The following is a 19,626-nucleotide window of genomic DNA, read 5'->3' on the forward strand; positions in this document are numbered from 1 at the left end:
GCTAAGCGGATGTTCAGTAAAATTTGATTTTTTTGCAAACCTTTAGAAAAGCCGTTAACAAAAATATTTTGCCGATGATGGTAATAACGACGTCTATGAACTACTAAAAGTTGAGGTTCATCTCTATGGCTTGAAATAATGTGAAATTCTAAAGCGATAACAATCGTCTCGGTAGCCGTTGGGCAAAAAACTGTTCGAGTTAACAAAGTTGAGGTCGAGTTATCTAAAAGAAATTTATCATTGCGCGGGAACGGACCAAACAAATCCGTTTGAGTTAACCATGTGTTCAAGCTATCCGAGGGCGAGTTATCCGAGTTTGACTGTATATAGATTGGCAGAAGATCCAATGCACATGCAAGAACTACTTTTCATGGTGTCAAGTGCAGAAACAAGGTGACAAGGTAAATATGTTGTATAGCAACAAGCAGTTGTGTCTTTATTATGCGAGATGAGTCCTCAAACTGTGATATATAACATATATAAATACAATTGCTTTGTATGACTATAGATATGTGGTAAACAAAGGCAATATGAAAAGATTACAGTGAAAATTTACCAAAAAACTTGCTGGCTTCCTCTTAAAAAACTCCACCTCTACTGAATTAAAAACATTCTATTAGTGAATCTGGTGTCAATTCACTCAGTCGCATTTTCATCGTTTGCGCCTTCTGTGTCTGTAGGTTTGACGAGGGTCGCTAATATCAGAAAATATGGAATTCCTGCTATGAACTTCACTTTATTTATGTCATTTCCGCTCTAAAAATATAAACAACATTTGAACTACTATATATTGCCGTAAATGTGTAAAATTAGTCATTTACCAAATTGACTGAAAATTTTCAGTAAATTTTTCAAATTGACTGAAAAATCAGTCCATTTATTAAACAGGAAACAGTAATATGAAAACATTTATTAGCCTGATACATTGATATGACGTAAGACAAGTTATTCACGTCAAGTAGAGTATAAACTATCACATATATGCATTCTTATATTGTTTAACTTGCTACTGTTTAGTATTTTCCAAAATGACTTATTTAATAAGTCATTTTGGAATGCAATGATATGATATGCAATATTTGATTGACGAGTTGAACATATGTTAATATAAATACCTGAACCAGATATATCTGGTTCAGGTATTTGTTACAGTCAATGTGTAAAATCAGGCAATTGGTGAAATGCCTGCAAATTTTAGTCATTTTACAAATTAAAAGAAATTACACAACAACTGTAACATATAGATACCTAACTACCTACAAACATATATACTCAATCATTTACAATGATACAGTTGAGTAAATACAGAACTGTATATAGGAAGGCTACTCGAATTATAATTAGAGACCCTATATCAACAGAGATATGGTTTGAGAGTTCTGAAATTTGTCATTTTTTAAATTATGATAAAACCAACATTGGATTTGCCTCCTTTGTCTTTCCTTGTGCATGATAGTACCATAGATTAGTCAATCTTCGTCAATATTACCAGCTCATGTTGTTTATTATTCAGAGTTGTATTACTCTGAATAATAAATACATATATATTCAGAATACACGGTATATACCGTAAAACCTCTAATTGAACGCCATGGCGCTCTATTTTTCAACCCTTCTTCTTTAGTACCAGTCCATCGGAGGTGGTGTTCAAATAGAGGCTGGCGTTGTAATTTTCAAATAGCTCATAGAAATTTTGGCGAAGCGAATGTCGCCTATATTTTGCCCTCCTTTTCCAGTGGATTGATATTAAGCATTTTGGATGCAATAAATCTGCTAACTTATCTTTAATTGTCAAAGATCTCTATGCATTGGGGAGTTGAGAAATATCTTTACTAGTGGTTATTTATTGCTTGCAATTAATCTGCAATGATATTATAGCCGGTGCCTTGCAATTTGTTAGAGCTTTCAGTTTTTTATTTCATTATAAACTTGAAGGCATATTTTTATTTTATATCGATATTTAGCAATGTTGAATGAAAGCTCGTTGCACTCATTGATATGTTTGCTACAGTTTGTCAGACAGATCACACTAAATTCTTAGGTATTTCCATTGATTCTCACTTGGAAAAAACACATCGAATATTTACTAAAACAACTGAGACCCTTATCAAGCTTACTCTACCGCACATCTAAATATTTACCCCGCAAACCTCTGCTTTTATTATACAATTCCATGGTTAATTCTAAACTTTTATATTGCATTGAGGCATGGGGCAATGCACCTCCTACCCATCCTACAAATTTAATAACGCTTCAAAAACGCATGATAAGGACCATTCACAAAAAACCTCGCTTCACCCATACCAAACCTCTTTTCAGATCATCATCCATACTACCTATCAGTTCACTATATTCACATCGCGTTATACTTTTAGCTCATCAAGAATTTCATTGTAATTACATCCCTCGCACAATACATCCAACCCGTTTCTCAAATTCCTGTCTAAATCTCCCACAATCTTCTTCCCGTGCAGGCCATTGCAGGGTGGATTTCCAACAAGCCATTTTTTGAAATCAACTCCCCAAGTCTATTAAATGCATAGAGAAGGTGGCCAGTTTCAAGAAAGAACTCAGGTTGTATCTTTTTGACATGTGAATAAAACCGATGATGACAAGCCCAATGCCCTGACTAGCTATGCTATTGCGTATTATGGGCTTCATCCCTCCTCCAGCTTTTTACTTTTGCTCAACTAACTTTGTTGATGAAAGTAAATCACAAATCACAAATCAGTTTGCAGCCAAAACTAGCTTTTTATGTGCAATAGAAGAAGACTTACAAATTATTATTTCAAAGTTTTAACGAAAAAAAGGAAAAGCTTTGGAATTGTAAAAAGAGAGAATTAATTGTTATTGATATAAATGATTCATTATTAATACGATTTTGTGAACCCTTTCTATTGATCAACTGATATTACGGGCTTGTAAAAATAAGATAATGTCATAGTGATGGTCAAACGGAGGTGGCGTTCAAATGGAGGTGGCGTTCAAATAGAGGTGGCGTTCAAATAGAGGTGGCGTTCAATTAGTGATTTTACGGCATACAGGTCATCCACGACTTACGGCTGCGTCTGGTTCTGGCCGACCGTAAGACGATTTGGATGTATGTCGCTTCTATATAGTGCCACTTAAAACTTTGAATGCAACATCATAGAAATAATTAGTAATTGTATCAGGCTAATAGTAGTTCCTTTTTTAACAGTCTTGATACTTCAATGTAGGTGAAAAAAATTTTCACATTTACGATGAAATCTGTACTACTACGTATTTTGAGGCTAAACCTTTGAGGCTATTTTGATTACACACGGTTTATCTGTATTTGCGGGAGAAATGCAAGGAGGAGTTACGGTGAGACGCGAGGAGTTGCGGTCAAAAGAGACCGTGGAAGGTATTGAACAGCCAGAAGAATATGAAATGGTTCCAAAAGAAAGCAACAATCAGAACATAACTGGTCAAGCAAACGATGCTAATATTGTTTTTAAAATGTTAATTTTTGTTTTAAATTGTTACTTTTTGTTCCTGAACGCATTATAAATATGGTTTGTTTATGTCATTTATTCTTGAATATATATTTGTAGCATTTGATAGATTATTATTATATAACTGGTGAATTGGCAGTTTGGTAGCATATCATTTGATAGCATCATTGCAGTAATCTGAATTGGCTTACGATGGATCGACACTCATAACTCCTCTTCTATTGCATATGAAAAGCCAGTTTCGAATTACGCTACGCCTCGCACTGAGCTATCTGACCTTCTCACGGATGTGGTCATAAATATCGGTGGACGAATGTGTCATAGGTCGTAAGGCGACGACTTACTATATATATTATATATATATGTGTATTTACATATGTATATGCTTCAATATAAATATATACATATAGATTGATATATAAATGTACATATTTTACATGTATATATGTATACATTTATATATAAATATATATATATATATATGCATATGTAAAGCATAACACTACTGATTCAAATCTCACAGTCCTGTAAGACATATGACATCACCTTAATATACATTATTAGTCGAATGTCCAGCGTTGGACGGGTATTAAAAACAGCTTATAAACAGTGACAGGTAACGTAGTTGCCTGTCACTTGCCATTAGCCTGGCACATTGCCAATGACTAATTCTTGTAAGCTACTATCCGTATTGCTAAACTTACTAATAAGAACCGTGGGAGCAAGCTTTAGTGACGTTGCATAACGCAAAGTGCTACGCGTACTTTACCCGAAATAATGACTCATATCGCCAAATGAATTCATTGCAACTCGCACCAAAGATTGGTCAATTGCAGTAGCTTAATTGGTTAGATTATCGCCTGGTGAATGGGAGGTTCCGAGATCAAATCCAGAACAAAGCAAATTTTTCATTCCTAGATTTAAATAGCTATAGCTATTTAAATCTAGGAATGATAGATATAGCTATAGCTAGTTGAGATTCACTATATATAGATATATAATACCTCTGTACTGCAATATGTATTGTATTATGAGAAAATACATTACATCACAGAAGTATGCACTAAATCCCTGCAATACATACTGCATCACCAAAATATAAACTCTGCATATATGTACATTCCATGAACTTAAGATGCTTCACATTAGCCCAATATGTACTGCATTAACCAAATTTACAATTCATTGAAAAGTATACACTACTTCCTTACCCAATGCATTACCCAAATACGCATTTTATCACTAAATGCATTACCCAAATACGCATTTTATCACTAAATGCATTACCAAAATATAAACTTTTTATCCAAAACATTACGCCAATATGTACTGCATTACTAAATATAAAGTGCAATACCCTAACACACACTACACCATTGCAATGGGTTCCAAAGTACTGCAATACAAACACAAACACTCACGATATTCAGCACATCCTTCAAGAGACTGAGTCCATACTCAATGCTCTCCTTTTCTCGCTGTAAAGCTGAGCACAGAATTTCTTCTAGTGATTCCAACACAATCTTGCCTTTGGCTGATCGATCCACTTGCTGAAACAATTCCTACAAGAAGAGGATAACTCATGTCCAGCGTTCCAACTGTAACCATAATGCTTTCTAAATTTTAAAATGAGATCAGGCATTGAGGACAAAAAAACAATGGCAAGAGCCTATTTGTCAGAGACCTAAAAGAGATGGATATTTCACCTCTATGTGTTTGACGAACTTTGAGTGAGTTTGCATTTGTTGTATCCAATTAAAAAAATTCATTCAAAATTTCAAAGTTAAAATATAACAGTTGCAAGTGGCACCACACACGATTACCAGTTTTTTGCGATAAACTGGCACCTTGCTATTGACTGGCACCTGGTTATTGACTGCCACCTTGCTGTCGACTGGCACCTGGTTATTGACTGCCACCTCGCTATTGACTGGCACCTTACTATTTACTGGCACATCACTATTGACTGGCACCTCGCTGTTGACTGGCACCTTGCCATCGACTGGCACCTCGCTATAGACTGGTACCTCGCTATTGACTTGCACCTCACTATCGAATGGCACCTCGCTATCGACTAGTACCTCGCTATCGACTGGCACCTCGCTATTGACTAGCACCTCACTATTGAATGGCACTATCGACTAGCACCTCGTTATTGGCTGGAAATTCACTATCGACTGGCACCTCATTATTGGCTGGCATCCGGCTATTGGCTGGCACGTCTCTATCGACTAGCACGCCGCTATTGACTGGCACCTCGCTATCGACTGGCACCTCGCTATCGACTGGAACCTCGCTATTGACTGGCACCTCACCATTGACTGGCACTATCGACTGGCACCTCGTTATTGGCTGGCACTTCGCTATCGACTGGCACCTCGATATTGACTGGCACCTCACTATTGACTGCCACCTCGCTATTGACTGGCACCTTACTATCAACTGGCACCTAGAATGAATGACCTGGCAGTAAATTTTCCCCATTTATAAATAATATATATGTAATAAATATATATACAATGTACAAGTAAGTAATTTTTACATAAGTAATTTAATAAATACCGTGTACTGAATAATCGTAGTGTTCAGTGAAGGAAACTTCAGGTCTTCATAGCCTTTCAACAAGAGCTCGTGGTCGAGATTGGCCACTTCTATGCATAGACACTTGATTGTGACAAATTCATCAACTCCAAAAAATGTACTTGCACTTGTGATGTCATAAATCTAAAACCAAACAAAAGCGAAGTCATCACACCTGAAACCATTTATAAATGAAATCACTAAATCTATAACCAATGATAAATGCTGCCACTATCTTTCACCCAATCAAAACTTACTCTACTATATCTAGAGTGATGTTCGAAATAAACTGGATCCTTTTGTTGGAAAACTAAAATTCCCATATACAACATTGTTATTCATTGTAATTTTAGTCAATAACCATAAATTATATATTAAATTAATACTCATTTTGTTCTCATTTCAAATATGTCAACCAAACAGCTGTAAAATTATGTTTGTTAATGATACACTGGGTTTCCATGCTTCAAATGGATTCGGGGTTGACCTCTGCAATTCTGACCTTGGACCTCTCCAACAATTCGGAGTTGCACTTTATCGATTTTTTCCAGACATCCCAAAACAGAAACTGTTAAAGCAGACTCGCTTTCGGGTCACGGTCGCTTTTCAATTCACATTTCGTATACTTGTTGCACTAACTCAGCCAGGATACCTGACGAATATTTTTTTTGTTTTCTTTAATGCTGCCCTATATATTACAACAGAATATCCGAATTTACTACTTACTATACAGTTTTTACTTCAAAGGTGGCATGAACGATAGTCTCTTTTATGATGATGAATTCTGCATTGAATTTAATAGCAAAAAGGCCTCTATTTGCAGACAAGATGAAAATGTGATACTAACAACATAGATAATGCAGTCAAAACAAAACGATATTACAGGATGATGTACCATAAACCATAATAAAATAAATAAAAAGGTAATTATATCGTTATCCTCATATGAGCAACCCAGCATTTGCGATAGTAGTTGGAAGAGACCCGTGTAGTGGTGTGATAAAATGCCCTGATTTTTTTATCGCCACTGGGGAAAGCTTAGTCAGGTAGATGCTCCTACAACGTAAATAATCCGCCCCAGGAACGTTATAGGGGTTTTACATTATATGGCTAGCAAAATACATGTAAATTGCCTAATCCAAAATCCAGAAGCCAAAAATCCAAAAGACTAAACTACCAAGCTCATCCCTTTTACTATACAAAAAGGCAAAACTAGACCTCAACTTTTTAATCTGTTTGCTGCATCATAACTGTAATATTATTAGTTTACGTCGACATCGTGTCTCCTTTTTCTGATCAATTTCACTGGTTTTATAGACTATGTTTGTGGTAATTTTACAATAAGTTGGGGAACGCGCATATTCGAAATCCACTTACAACGATTTGTTCATTTTTTCTAGACAGCTAAGTCTATTCTGGAAAGTAAAACTACTAACAAACATTCTATACCTCTACAATAAAGCAAAACAAAAATATATTTTGCTATAAAAACAGCGGGTCTATCTGTTTGTCGTTTAGCTGTATCCAGGAGTCAAGGTTAGGATAAAAGATAACTTTCGGCAATACTACCAATTTGTGACATTCAGATTGGTAGACCAATGTTGTAACACCTGCACCAATCGATCGTTTTTACTGATTTATTAACAATTGTGCAGTTACCTGTTCTCTGATTTGTCAACACATCTGACGATCTATCACAACGAACTAGAATGACAAGGAAGTTGTATACATAATAGATATAACGCTAAACGTACGTCATTTTTTCTCTCACAATGAGGCAAGATATGTTATCATTCAAATCGAATTTGAGAAGTTGCAACTACTTGACACTTTACATTATATGGAATTTGCTACGCATTACGAAACAAAGACTTTGAATGAATTTTTTATGCTATTTGGAATATATGTTATAGGAGGTATACGTTATAGGAGCGTCTACTGTATTATCGATTCTAATCCATCCACAGTGCTTCTGTGACGTCGAATAATAGTCTCACTGCAAATACCTTCGCACAAATTTGGTGAAATCGGCATCAAATCCGTTAGGATTTTATCGTTTCTATTATTTGGAGTGGTAAAAACGCTAAACCCATTCGAAACATGGAAACCCAATAACTGTGTAAGCTAAATTCTGAACATTTCATTTTTAATGGTTGAGTATAACGATCTGTACAGATATGATCACACCTCATGCATTTTCATTTGTTTATTTAAAGACATAGAGTTTGAACAACCTTCTGAACAGACTTAGGCATAAGTTTTAAATACAAGAAATCTGCTCCTGAAACCTGGTGAGATGTAATCTAATAGGTTTGAAAAACTTTATCTAATCCAAATTGGGTGCAACCTACACATTATTTAATGGGATAATCTAAAACCTGACAAAATTGTGAATCTAGTGGTATATAATTTATGCTTTTTTACTAGTAACAGAGACAGGAACAGCAAATTATAAATAGGTTGGTTAAATTTGTTCAATGAACAAAAGTGGTCCAGTTTATTTCGCACACTACTGTATCACTGACAAAAAGTAATTCTACCACACCCTCCATGACTCATTAGGTGTTGTACCCTTATCTAATGTCAATGACAGCCTTATCACTTGGCTATCAACTATGGCATTCTTCCATTTTTGGTGATGAATCAGAGCTGACGCTCTCTGCAATAAGTGAAACTCTGCGAAATACAAAATAATAAACCCACATCTGAAAGGTCCTTTTTTGACTATTTGTAAGCATCTTCCTGTTCTTGTTGAGATAATTTTGAGACTTGAGAGGGTTTAAAAAACATAATAAAAGGTGTCACAAGCATACTGCACTTTCACACTTGACAAAACGTAATGAGAAAAATAGCGAACTGTGACAGCTGCTCACATAATGATGCTCGTGGAGGAATCACACTGGGCCAGAGAGTGGGAAAGATTTATGTATTTTTTTTATTTGTTTTATTTTGCAATATTTTTCTATATATATATATTTTATTTATTTATTTCAATGAGTATTTTTTACTGCACGAAGTACAGAAGCCGCGAAAGCTGAGCCACAAATTAGCGAAGAATTACTGTATCCCAATCATCAGACCAACTGGGGGCAGGAGATTGGAATTCAAACATGAACATCAACATGAAGCAACAAATCCAGTTTTGTTATTGCTGATTATATTTAAAGTCCAAATTCACAAACCTGTTTGAGGTACTTTTTTTGGGCAGTTAAAAGACTCGGAGAGAAAAGAGATTCAACCTGCTGGTACATAAGGTGCCCGTCATCATCTGTGTCCAGCTTTTGAAAGTCAGCCTTCATCTTGCTCCTAGAGATGTCATAAAGAGACAGGTCTGCTGCCTAAAACCAAACAATGACCGCTGGAACAAATTAAACTTTTTGTGTTCTTAAAATTTTTGGGCTACAAACAACGAAATTAATAGAGAATAATATGATTGATAAAGAAACATAAAAAACCATTATGTTAAAGTTTTGTCGGAAACATCCATTTGAATATAAAATGTATTTCAATAATGGGAAACAAATATTTTTATTAGTCTCTAAAAAAGAAGTTATGCTGTTGATTTTTGTGACAAAAAACATGCAACCAACTTAGCACAAGATTTCATGACCTCACTCTTATGTCAACCTTTGCATGTGTCTAATGAAATAACTTCATATAGAGCGTAAGTGCTGCCTTAGATTATGCAATCTGAGGATCTACAAACCAACATTTTAATCCCCAAACAACCCACAAGCCTTTTATTTTATAGATGTTAACAAAACTGAACCTATTTTTTTGATGTTAACAAAACTGAAACCATTTTATAGATGTTAACATAACTGAACCTATTTTTTTGATGTTAACAAAACTGAACCCATTTTAATGATGTTAACAAAATTGGTACCATTTTAATGTTAAAAAAACTGGTACTACTTTATAAAAAAAATGCCAAAGCTGAAGGCTCCTGAAGGAGCAAGAGTTAATATAAAAAGTCATATTAGTTTAATAAATGCCATAATTACTAACGCATATTCGCCCAGCCCTCTGCATTACCATCTGCTAGGTACACGTGTCAATCCAAACCCAGTTGACAAAAGTTCATTGATCTAAACTTATATGATGGATCATATTTGAAGAATTTGAATTAGATTAAAAGAAAACATTATAAAACAACTGCCAAAAAAGTGACATGACACGATGATGCGATGAGATCAAACAAGAGTGGGGTGTTATGGCAATGCGCGAAGGCATCCAACAAAACACTTATATAAAAATGCAAGTGGTCAACAGGAAGTAGCGAGATTTGTTTAAAGCTCATGTGAACTGCTTTTTGAAACTGTCTAGTAATGAATGAGACATAGAAACCAGGATATGAGGTTAGATAGCCCATGTGGGGCAGGATAGTTTGTATCGCACAGTAACATACCGTTGCAGCCAGCTAGAGAGAAGACAATTACAAAGTATTAACATTGGTCATTATGATATCATATTGAGCATCAGTGATGTAACACACCGGAAATCAGAACATTCAGGAGTTAAAAATTGGCCTATGCGAAACTGTGAATAACATGGGAGAACCAAGGGTTTGATCTGTTCACTTCAAAGGAAAGGATAACTCCTAAAAACCACATCAAAACCAGCCAAAGCCAGAAAATAGTGAAAAATAGCCATCTTGAGTTCTCCAAAATATTTTTTCTCAGCTAAAAATCAAATTAAATCAGAAACTAACTGGACTTGAATGGGAATTTTGGACAAGTTAAAATTAGACACCCTGCCTTCATCGGAGTCGTGCTACTAAAACAACATCAGGACATGACAACTCCTACAGGTCAGAATTTCAAGCGTATTTCTTTACCGTAGCTATTTTTTCAATAACCTAGTTTTATATATTAGACAATTATTTATGAAACACAAAATTCAAACAAATAAATGCAGTTGTTACACTATCACCTGTACAGAGTTGTCACACCTAACTAAGATAGATGCATCAACTACCTTTTAGCTGTCCACTGTGTTTACAGTTCATATTTATCACAAATATTCCGCACAATCAGAAGTTAAAGACTCTGTTATTGACCAAAACTTGAGTAGATAACTCTCATGAGCAAAGAAAAACTCAATTGATGCAACCAATCCAAGAGGAAATTCCACGATAAAAGAAGATAAATTTTCAGTTTCAATGATTATGTGAAAAGACAGAGACAGGAAATTAGAACTGCATTCAAACTACTAGCATCAATAAATCCACACAAGATGTACTAACTTTTACAGAAAACTCTAATTTTTATGGAGAGTGACTGCACAAGAAACAGCAAGAGAAGAATTTAGCAACATACCACTGAATCCATCTGTAGGGAGAAGCAGATAAACAGAATAAAATAGATGTTATCTGTTTGTAACAATTCTAAATTGTTGAATAAAAAAATAAAACAAAAGAGATTGCCTGGCAGATCAAAAAAGGACAAATAAAACTGGGTTTTTGACCACTTTTGTGAGTTTACATCAAGGCAGCAGGGGCCTCAACTACATTGAGACAGCAGGTGAAAAAGGTGCACCTGTCATAAGCAGCGCTGCATGAGATGGCTTATATATCACAAATACACAACCTTTCAAATGTCTAGATATATTAATGCTTACAAATGCAGTCATACCTCAACATACGAGTGCCTCAACATACGAGTACCTCAACATACAAAATTTTTTTGAGCTACGAGCAACAAGTTTCTTCTTTGAGATGCGAGTCGGTTCTTGATGGCCACTATATGGTCAAGTATGCGATAGGCTGCTTGGGAGAACAGCATCGCTCAGACTTTTTCCTCGAAACAGTTTGCAAAAGGTTTTTTAAATCTTGGCCTAAACTTATAGAAAACGAGAGGCAGAAAGTGCCAAACCGAAAACCGATAATAAAAAATTAAGACGACAAAATTAAGAGTAAGTTTAGTAAAAGACTGAAACTTATCTTCAATTTTGTGTTTTTAACATAAATTCATAGTTTATGTTACGTTACGTAGTGTCACAAAAGTCTTGTGTGCTGAACGCATTGCTGCCAAATCTCTCTCACTGTCGTTATCTACAAAGTATGCTCGTATTGTATCTCAAAGATTACTCGTATCTCAAGCAAGAAACTTGCTCAAAATTCTATGTTGGGGCACTCATTTGTTGAGATATGATTGAACAACCTTACGCGTCTAGGCATTGATAAATTTGAGTTTATACAATTTTGTTAATATAAATAATTAATATTAATATATTCCTGGAAATAACTAAATATGCAGAGCTGCATGCGCATTATCAGAGGTTGAGATCTAATGTTTTGTAATACTAGATTCTCGCTTGGTACAAACTGAAAATGGTCCAACGAATGATAATATAACATATTAAGAACAATAATAATAGGAAGAGTAATGCACATAATAAGAATATTCCAAATACTGAACTTAGGAGAGATTCCTAGTTACAGGTGATCTCAACATACGATCATCATCTCATCATTACGAATTTGAATTGGCATACAAGACGATTTCTATACCACAGACAGTTATTGGCTTATTAGTTAGTAATGTTGCTAGATAACACCACTAGAGTCATTTAACCAGACCAGTGATTGTACTAAAAGCACTATAAATTACGCCATTGCTAAGCCTTGTCAGACTGGTGAGACAAGGAAATACCTTGAGAGGGTTGGGAGTTGGAGCCTTGATTGGAGTGTGAGATTTGAGTGGTTTTGTGTTGGAAGTTGCAGAATCTGGAGGTATTATGATATCCATCTCTGACTCGGCCCTAAAACATACGTCTTTGTATTTCATGATTAAAGTCTTATTAGAAATTTATTTTAATATGTAAGAAGACAACTCCATCTGTGTTTTCACTGCTAAAATGCATTGCGTTGACAGCATTCTTGCTAGTTTTGACTGCTTATTTCATTATACATGATTCATTTCAACAGTTATGTACTCTAACCATCACAATTTATTTTAATAAGTATTAGAAGGCAACTCCAATTTTATTTCAATGGCTGTGCACCTCCACAATCTTGTAGATGAACTATTTGATAAAAAGAAAGATGATGACCTAAAACGGTCTTAACAACAAAATATAAATGACAACTTAAATAAACAAAAACTAGCAGCAACATGATATTGCAACGAGTAGTTGGTGGTATGAAGAATCAAGCAAACCATAATTCTACGGAATAGCCTTTGGACTGACCGAGGCGCAATGGAGGCTTGCATGGTCTCCGTGCTCATAGCTCTCACGTAGTCCCCTTCAGCATCACCCAACGGAGACCTTGACAAATCTAATGGTGCAGAGTCTTCAGGGCTGCAGCAGAATAAAGAGTGTAAGTTTAAAGGGAGGTAATGACTATATTAGATCCTAATTAGGCAAGGACAAGGAACTAAGGCTACTGAACACTAAGACTTATTTTTGTTTCATGCCCCCTCAGTAATTTTTGGTCAAATTCGAAGGAAGGGACCTAAATAGTTGGCAGTAAGTGTCACTAAGTATGTCAGGTCAGTAAGTCAGGTCAGTAAGTCCGTAAGTATGTCAGTTAATGCCTGCTATCTTATTCTACCCACTCAATTATGTCACTTACTACCTGCTATGTTATGTCATCTACTCCTTTATGGCATTCCCTACCTGCTATATCATGTCATTCACTTCCATATATCACTCACTACCTGCTATACTATGTCACCCACTCCGTTATGTCATTCACTACCTGCCACCGTATGCCACCCACTACCTGTTATCTTATGTCACTAACCAGCTAAAACTTTTGAATCGATGTTTCATTCCACAGTTTAACACAGCCGTTCCTCATAAAGCCAAAACATGAGAAAAAGTAATTATTCCCACAGCTAAAAAAGCCAAGGTGTACAATGTGGATGAGCAACTCCTCAGAAGCCCGTAATATTTCCTTTGACTAAATAGTTCCAATGTTCCAGTTTACTTAAAATCAAAATGTCACTAAAAATTAAGAAAAAACAATTTTTAGGCTCCTGTAACTACAAAACCCAAAAATATTTAGAGAAATGTGTCGAATGCGGTCAGCGGTGATAGTACTGACCTCTGTATGACTCGGCCTCTAGCCTTAAACAAACTTTATATCTTAAAGATGGAGATACAATCTTACAGTGTGATTAAGTTTGACTCCGTAGACCTTCTAGACAGGATAGAATTAGGCAAGTCGTGAGCTGGAGGCATTGTCTGTGCCCGTCCTAAAACATACACATGCCATCTAGACAGATGTCAGCGTGAGATAACAAGGGCATACTTTCCACTCTATATTATAAGCAGTTTACAAACAAAAAATATAGCTGTTTATAATGTGGAAGTAAAAATAAAGAGATCAAGATAGCAGATCAAAGGATTTTTAGAACATTCTTGTACGATTGCACAAGGGATTAGCATGCCAAGACTTCTTAAAACCCAGTTTTATAAACTATATATAAAACTATATATAGTTTTATATATAGTTAAGGGTATTATTTGAGCTTAAGTCTCTGAATTTTTAGAGACTAATTCTCGATTAATTATGACTATTTCATCAAATCTTTTGAAAAGCTTTCTTAAAAAATACAATTTCCAGGTAAAAACAAGTATGGATCATAAACATTGGTTGTTTTTTAAAAAGCTGTCAATGAAACAATTTTTCCGACTGCTTCATTTTCATCGAAGCACGCATAACGTTTGATTTTCATTTTCGTTATCTTAGTTACAATATAATTTTTAAAAATATAAATGTATGATATGATTTGAATTTCAACTAAAAACATATTATGATATGATTTATAAAATAAAAAATAAATGAGATGAAAAGCCAGCATACATATAAGTTGATGAGTCAAGCCATTATGTTAGAGTGCAATTCCAACACTGAACCTACATTTACTATTAAAATGAAATCACACTAATACATTTATAAGCGTTAAACTCATAAATAACACTGACTACAGCAGAGCCGATAAAAGAGGTTTCTAGATAGTAAAGTGCGTGTTCAGGAGAATCTAGATACTACTTGATAATTTTAATATCCCAGAAGGAACTACTAGAAAATATGACATCTTTGTTCTATTTAGCAGTAATTTGGTTTACAAAATATCAGATACCCATAACATGCTCTCTATTATATGCTTGTTAAAAACGCAAAATTCGAACCAAATATGTTTTGGCTACTACATAAAACAAAGATTCATAAACAAGCGATGTTTACAGAACTGGACAAAAGGCGTGTCAAAAAGCAGCTAGACTATCAGCAGCTACCACAGCATCTCAGAGCACAAGCTAATATCTAGTCTATTTTGTAGAAAGAGGAGGAACTCTAGCTATACATTAGGGAGTGATAGCTGGGTGAACTAGAGGTTGAGTCAGGGTGCTTTAGAATTCCCTATGCAAAGGCTATACATGAAATCTATCTATGAGCACACAATGAGCCACTGCTGAAACCTACAGGCACCAATAAACCTGGAGTTATCCTCTCATCTCTTTTGATAAATATTCAACATGGTGATCAGTCTATTGATCAGATTATGACCCACGAATGGCTTCAATAAAAAGGCATATAAATAGCATTCACCAAACACATTCGTGTATGCAGTAAACAGTCAGTTGTTAAAACCTATAAACATCAGCTATTTATAAAGATCTCAGGCTACAGGTTTTGTTTATGCGTTAATTGTAATACCCTTATTCAATGTCAATGATAGCGCTATGACTCAGTTATCAACTGTCTTTCCTCAGTTTTCGCTGTGACTCATAACCAGTTACTTATTTTCAGTTAGTTATTTTGTTTTATTTTAGTTATTTCAGTTAGTCAGTTTTTCACAGTTAGTTGGGACCGACGTCCCTCACGATAAGTAAACCTCCGCTAAATAGAAACTTATAAGTTCATATGTAATAATGTTACATTTTCGTTAATAGTAAACATTTTCCTCTTTTATTCAGGTTTATTAGATGATTTTGAGCGTTGTGGCCATCTAAGAGGCATGATAAAGGGTGATACAAACATTTTGCACTTTTACAATTTACAAAATGGGAATTGCAAAGTAACAAAGAAATACTTTATCCCAAACATTGGAAAAGCTACCAGTTCTACAATTGTGAGGCATACGTGATTTGAATCCAAACACCACATACATACTCCACATAAACATATACACATACGGAATCCACGTAAACATATACACATACGGAATCCAAAAAACCCGTCACTCTAGCCAAACTGAAGCACATCAAACGATTGACAACACTGCAAAGCCAGCTCAAACAACCGCTTGTTGTTTACCTATGAAGATACTCATGGTTAGAGTTGTCAGCACACTGTAGACACAATGTTAACTCTCTGGTCATGATAAAGTCATCGGCTCAAAAATTAGGAGTTGTTCTCTTCTGTGTAATTTGTAAGTTGAAGTGCCAAGTATACAGTTCACGAGGTCACAACAAATTTTGTTATGTGAATAACTTCGTCACGTTATAATGGCACTTTTAACTGTAGATTTTGTTAAAATGAGCATCATTAAAACAATTTTCGATTGAATTTTCAGACCAGACTTTTAAAGAAAAGTGCTGCCATTTTTAACATTTATATTAATGTATTTTGAGCATAATTTATGAGGTGTTTATAGCTATAACTAAATAAATAAACTTACAAATCAATTTTATACACAAAATACAAAAAAAAACAAATCCTATGATGCAATACTACCTAATTCCTAAGGATGGCTCTCCGGGTCGGAGAGCATTTGGAAATCTTGAGATCACACTTGAGAATTATTTTTCCATGTCACAAAAATTGTGAAGTATTGTAAAATAATATCAGATAAACCAGAAAAAATTGTGTTCCATCGTTAAGTCCCTACATCATTGGGCAGCATTAATCGTATATGACCTTGCAAATATTATGCCAATACCTATGGACGCCATTGGCACAAAAATAAACAGTTTTACCTTGTCAAGGCGTTGATTTTACTCCAGCTAAAAAAAAATTTTTAAAGTAAAGATTTTGTTCAAGTAAAGGAATGACTGAGTTAAATTGAAGCAAAGCGCTAAGCATACAGTTAAGATATATTGACAGCAGGTAACTATGAACATCTTTTTATTTTGTAAGGCAGCAGTAGACAACACTGTACTATTTTACTATTGCTATCTGCAGGGGTGGTTATCTGCAAGGGTGGTTATCTGCAGGGGTGGTTATCTGCAGGGGTGGTTATCTGCAAAGCATGTTATCTGCAAAGCTTGTTATCTGCAAGGAGGGTTATCTGCAAAGCATGTTATCTGCAGGGATGTTATCTGCAAGGAGGGTCATCTGTCACAAAAGCAAGAGCACAATCATAACCTTGGTGATCATTCTTAGATTTTGCATTTTTCAACTTCTTGAATGGTTTACTTTTGAGTCCGTCAAGGCTAGTTTTGGAGTGGCGATACAACGCCGCCTCCGCCGCCATTTGATCTTCCACCTCAGGTGAAACTGGAACAGTTAACACTAACTAAACAAGCTGCCAGCAGCAGAGGATAAGTTACAACACATCGGCAGCAGATGTATGAATTTAACAGATAATGTAACAGCCTTGTGCCAAGTGAAGAAAACTTTTCAAACCAACTTTCATGATCCTAAAACTTTGAAAACATCGGAAAATTTAACCTTAGGCTTAGATAAATAGTACATAAGTCTAAGTATACAAGTCTCTAGGTGTCTGATTACAAATGAAAACTTGTTGAAACTTTTAAATTTTAATAAATAACATCTGGATAAAAATGAGGTCTATAACTCCCTTTAGGGAGCTATAGACCTCATTTTGATAAGATTTAGAAATCTTATCGCCCGCTAAGGATACAGATACTGAAATCATGCATGTTTTAAAGGTCCCTAGCGCATTTTCAACTGATCATAGCTTTCCTTCTCAACTTCAGTGCAAGAGCTTTGCAAGACACAATACCGGTGATAGTACCTCATGTTCCAATGAAAGCATTCTCATGCTGCTGGTAAATCAGTGAATGGAGAATTACTTTAATATTACTAAACGAAGATTATCTAAATTTAAGGAAATGCATTTACTAATGAGCTTAACTTGCATTTACAACCTCAGTGTATCAGTTTAACAAGAGAGAGAACGCTGGCTATAATGCCTCCAGCTTAGTAAGTAAACAATTTGTACAAACTATTCAAATATTTATGCTGGGTTAATAGTTATGTCTATTCTTTAAGTTTCATATTATGCAGGTAAATATAAATTCTTCTTTTCAGACTACGTTGGCAAAACATACAATGTACCTGTTTATATTGACAAATAGAAACTCACAGAATGCCATATAAAGTAACAAATACTAGGCCATATTTTGATAAGTGAGAACATGTGTCTGTATTATATCAGCACATAAGTCAAAAAGTAGGTGACTAGCATGAGAGGATAATCCCAACACAATTATTAATTAAAATAAGCTGGTCATGCGGTTTTGCAATAGTCAACAAATAAATTATTTTATGTTATTGCAAATATTTGGAATTGTCTCCTCCTACCTCAAACTAGAGCTATGCTTGTTAAATAATATAATTAACACAGAGCTGAATAGGAACTAGTCAACAGTGAATAAAAAAATTGAGATACATAGAAAGACTGTGGGTCATCAACTTTTAAACTTGAGTGTTTGTGCTGACTTAAAACAATTGATATGGCAGCTTTATAAAAGGAGTAATATGGTGTCATTGCTGATAGTAATGCAGCAATCTGTATTACTGAGACTGACAATGAAAAACACAAGATGTTGACACAAGGCTAGCAGAAGATTGCACTACCTTTCTGATTCTACCTTCTCTGTCAAATGCATAAATACAAAAACTGTTAATGCTCTAAAAATCTACTGGGTAAACAAGAACTAGTTCCAACGCTCCTTGCTGTTTCCACTGCATATGTAAGGACGAATTTACTCAAATTTTCAAGCTACAACATGCTAATGTATTCAGAAACTGGTTCATAGGGCTAAAGAGTTCTACAAATATCAAATATTCATATTTACTTGTTAATCTAACAGAGTTTATCAGGAATCACAGTTTGATTCAATAAATGTCAAAAAGATAAGCATCTCTGTAGTGAGATTTGACCCTCCTTTACCTGCCGGGACAAAACCAAAGTATTTGCTCCCGTCCCGATAGTTAATACATGAGCAGCTATAAAATTAATTGCTGTCCATAAGTACCTGAGATTAACCAGTTAAAACTGTGTTAGCCCTTTAAATATCCCTTCACTGGCACTAGCTATGAGAAAATATCAACCAATGAAGCAATAACACTGCGCGATTGTACTAGGTTTTTCCCAGCATTCATGTGAAAGCTATAATTTGATTGGACATTAGAATGCTGTTCTATTTGTGTACTGATGGCATGAAAATCAGCCATAGGTCAATATTTTTAAAATCGCTTATAAACGACAGCAACTGTAATCTCATAAACAAGCCTTTACATCGCAGAGATTCAACACATCTGCATGTGTCTACTTGAAGTTGCCTGCTCATGCAACTGAATCTCATATTCAATATCAATAGCAAAGACTAGCGGTCAGCTGGAAAACGAATTCATAATAACAGTAATCAT

General features: G+C 35.1%; 1 protein-coding gene across 1 annotated transcript in view; it reads right to left on the bottom strand.

Annotated features, from left to right (window-relative positions):
• Positions 1 to 572: 572 nt before the first annotated feature.
• LOC137408646 (uncharacterized) overlaps positions 573 to 19,626 on the bottom strand; it is a 29,142-nt gene continuing 10,088 nt past the window's right edge. Inside the window, exons 7-14 of the mRNA XM_068095234.1 lie at positions 17,374 to 17,505; positions 14,173 to 14,257; positions 13,248 to 13,358; positions 12,710 to 12,818; positions 9,239 to 9,394; positions 6,039 to 6,200; positions 4,898 to 5,038; positions 573 to 756 (exon numbers count right to left, since the gene is read on the bottom strand). Of these exons, the coding sequence (XP_067951335.1) occupies positions 637 to 756; positions 4,898 to 5,038; positions 6,039 to 6,200; positions 9,239 to 9,394; positions 12,710 to 12,818; positions 13,248 to 13,358; positions 14,173 to 14,257; positions 17,374 to 17,505 (1,016 nt within the window). The 3' untranslated portion in view covers positions 573 to 636. The remainder of the gene's footprint in view (positions 757 to 4,897; positions 5,039 to 6,038; positions 6,201 to 9,238; positions 9,395 to 12,709; positions 12,819 to 13,247; positions 13,359 to 14,172; positions 14,258 to 17,373; positions 17,506 to 19,626) is intronic.

Source organism: Watersipora subatra, chromosome 11, assembly GCF_963576615.1.
Source record: "Watersipora subatra chromosome 11, tzWatSuba1.1, whole genome shotgun sequence".
NCBI lineage: Eukaryota > Metazoa > Bryozoa > Gymnolaemata > Cheilostomatida > Watersiporidae > Watersipora > Watersipora subatra.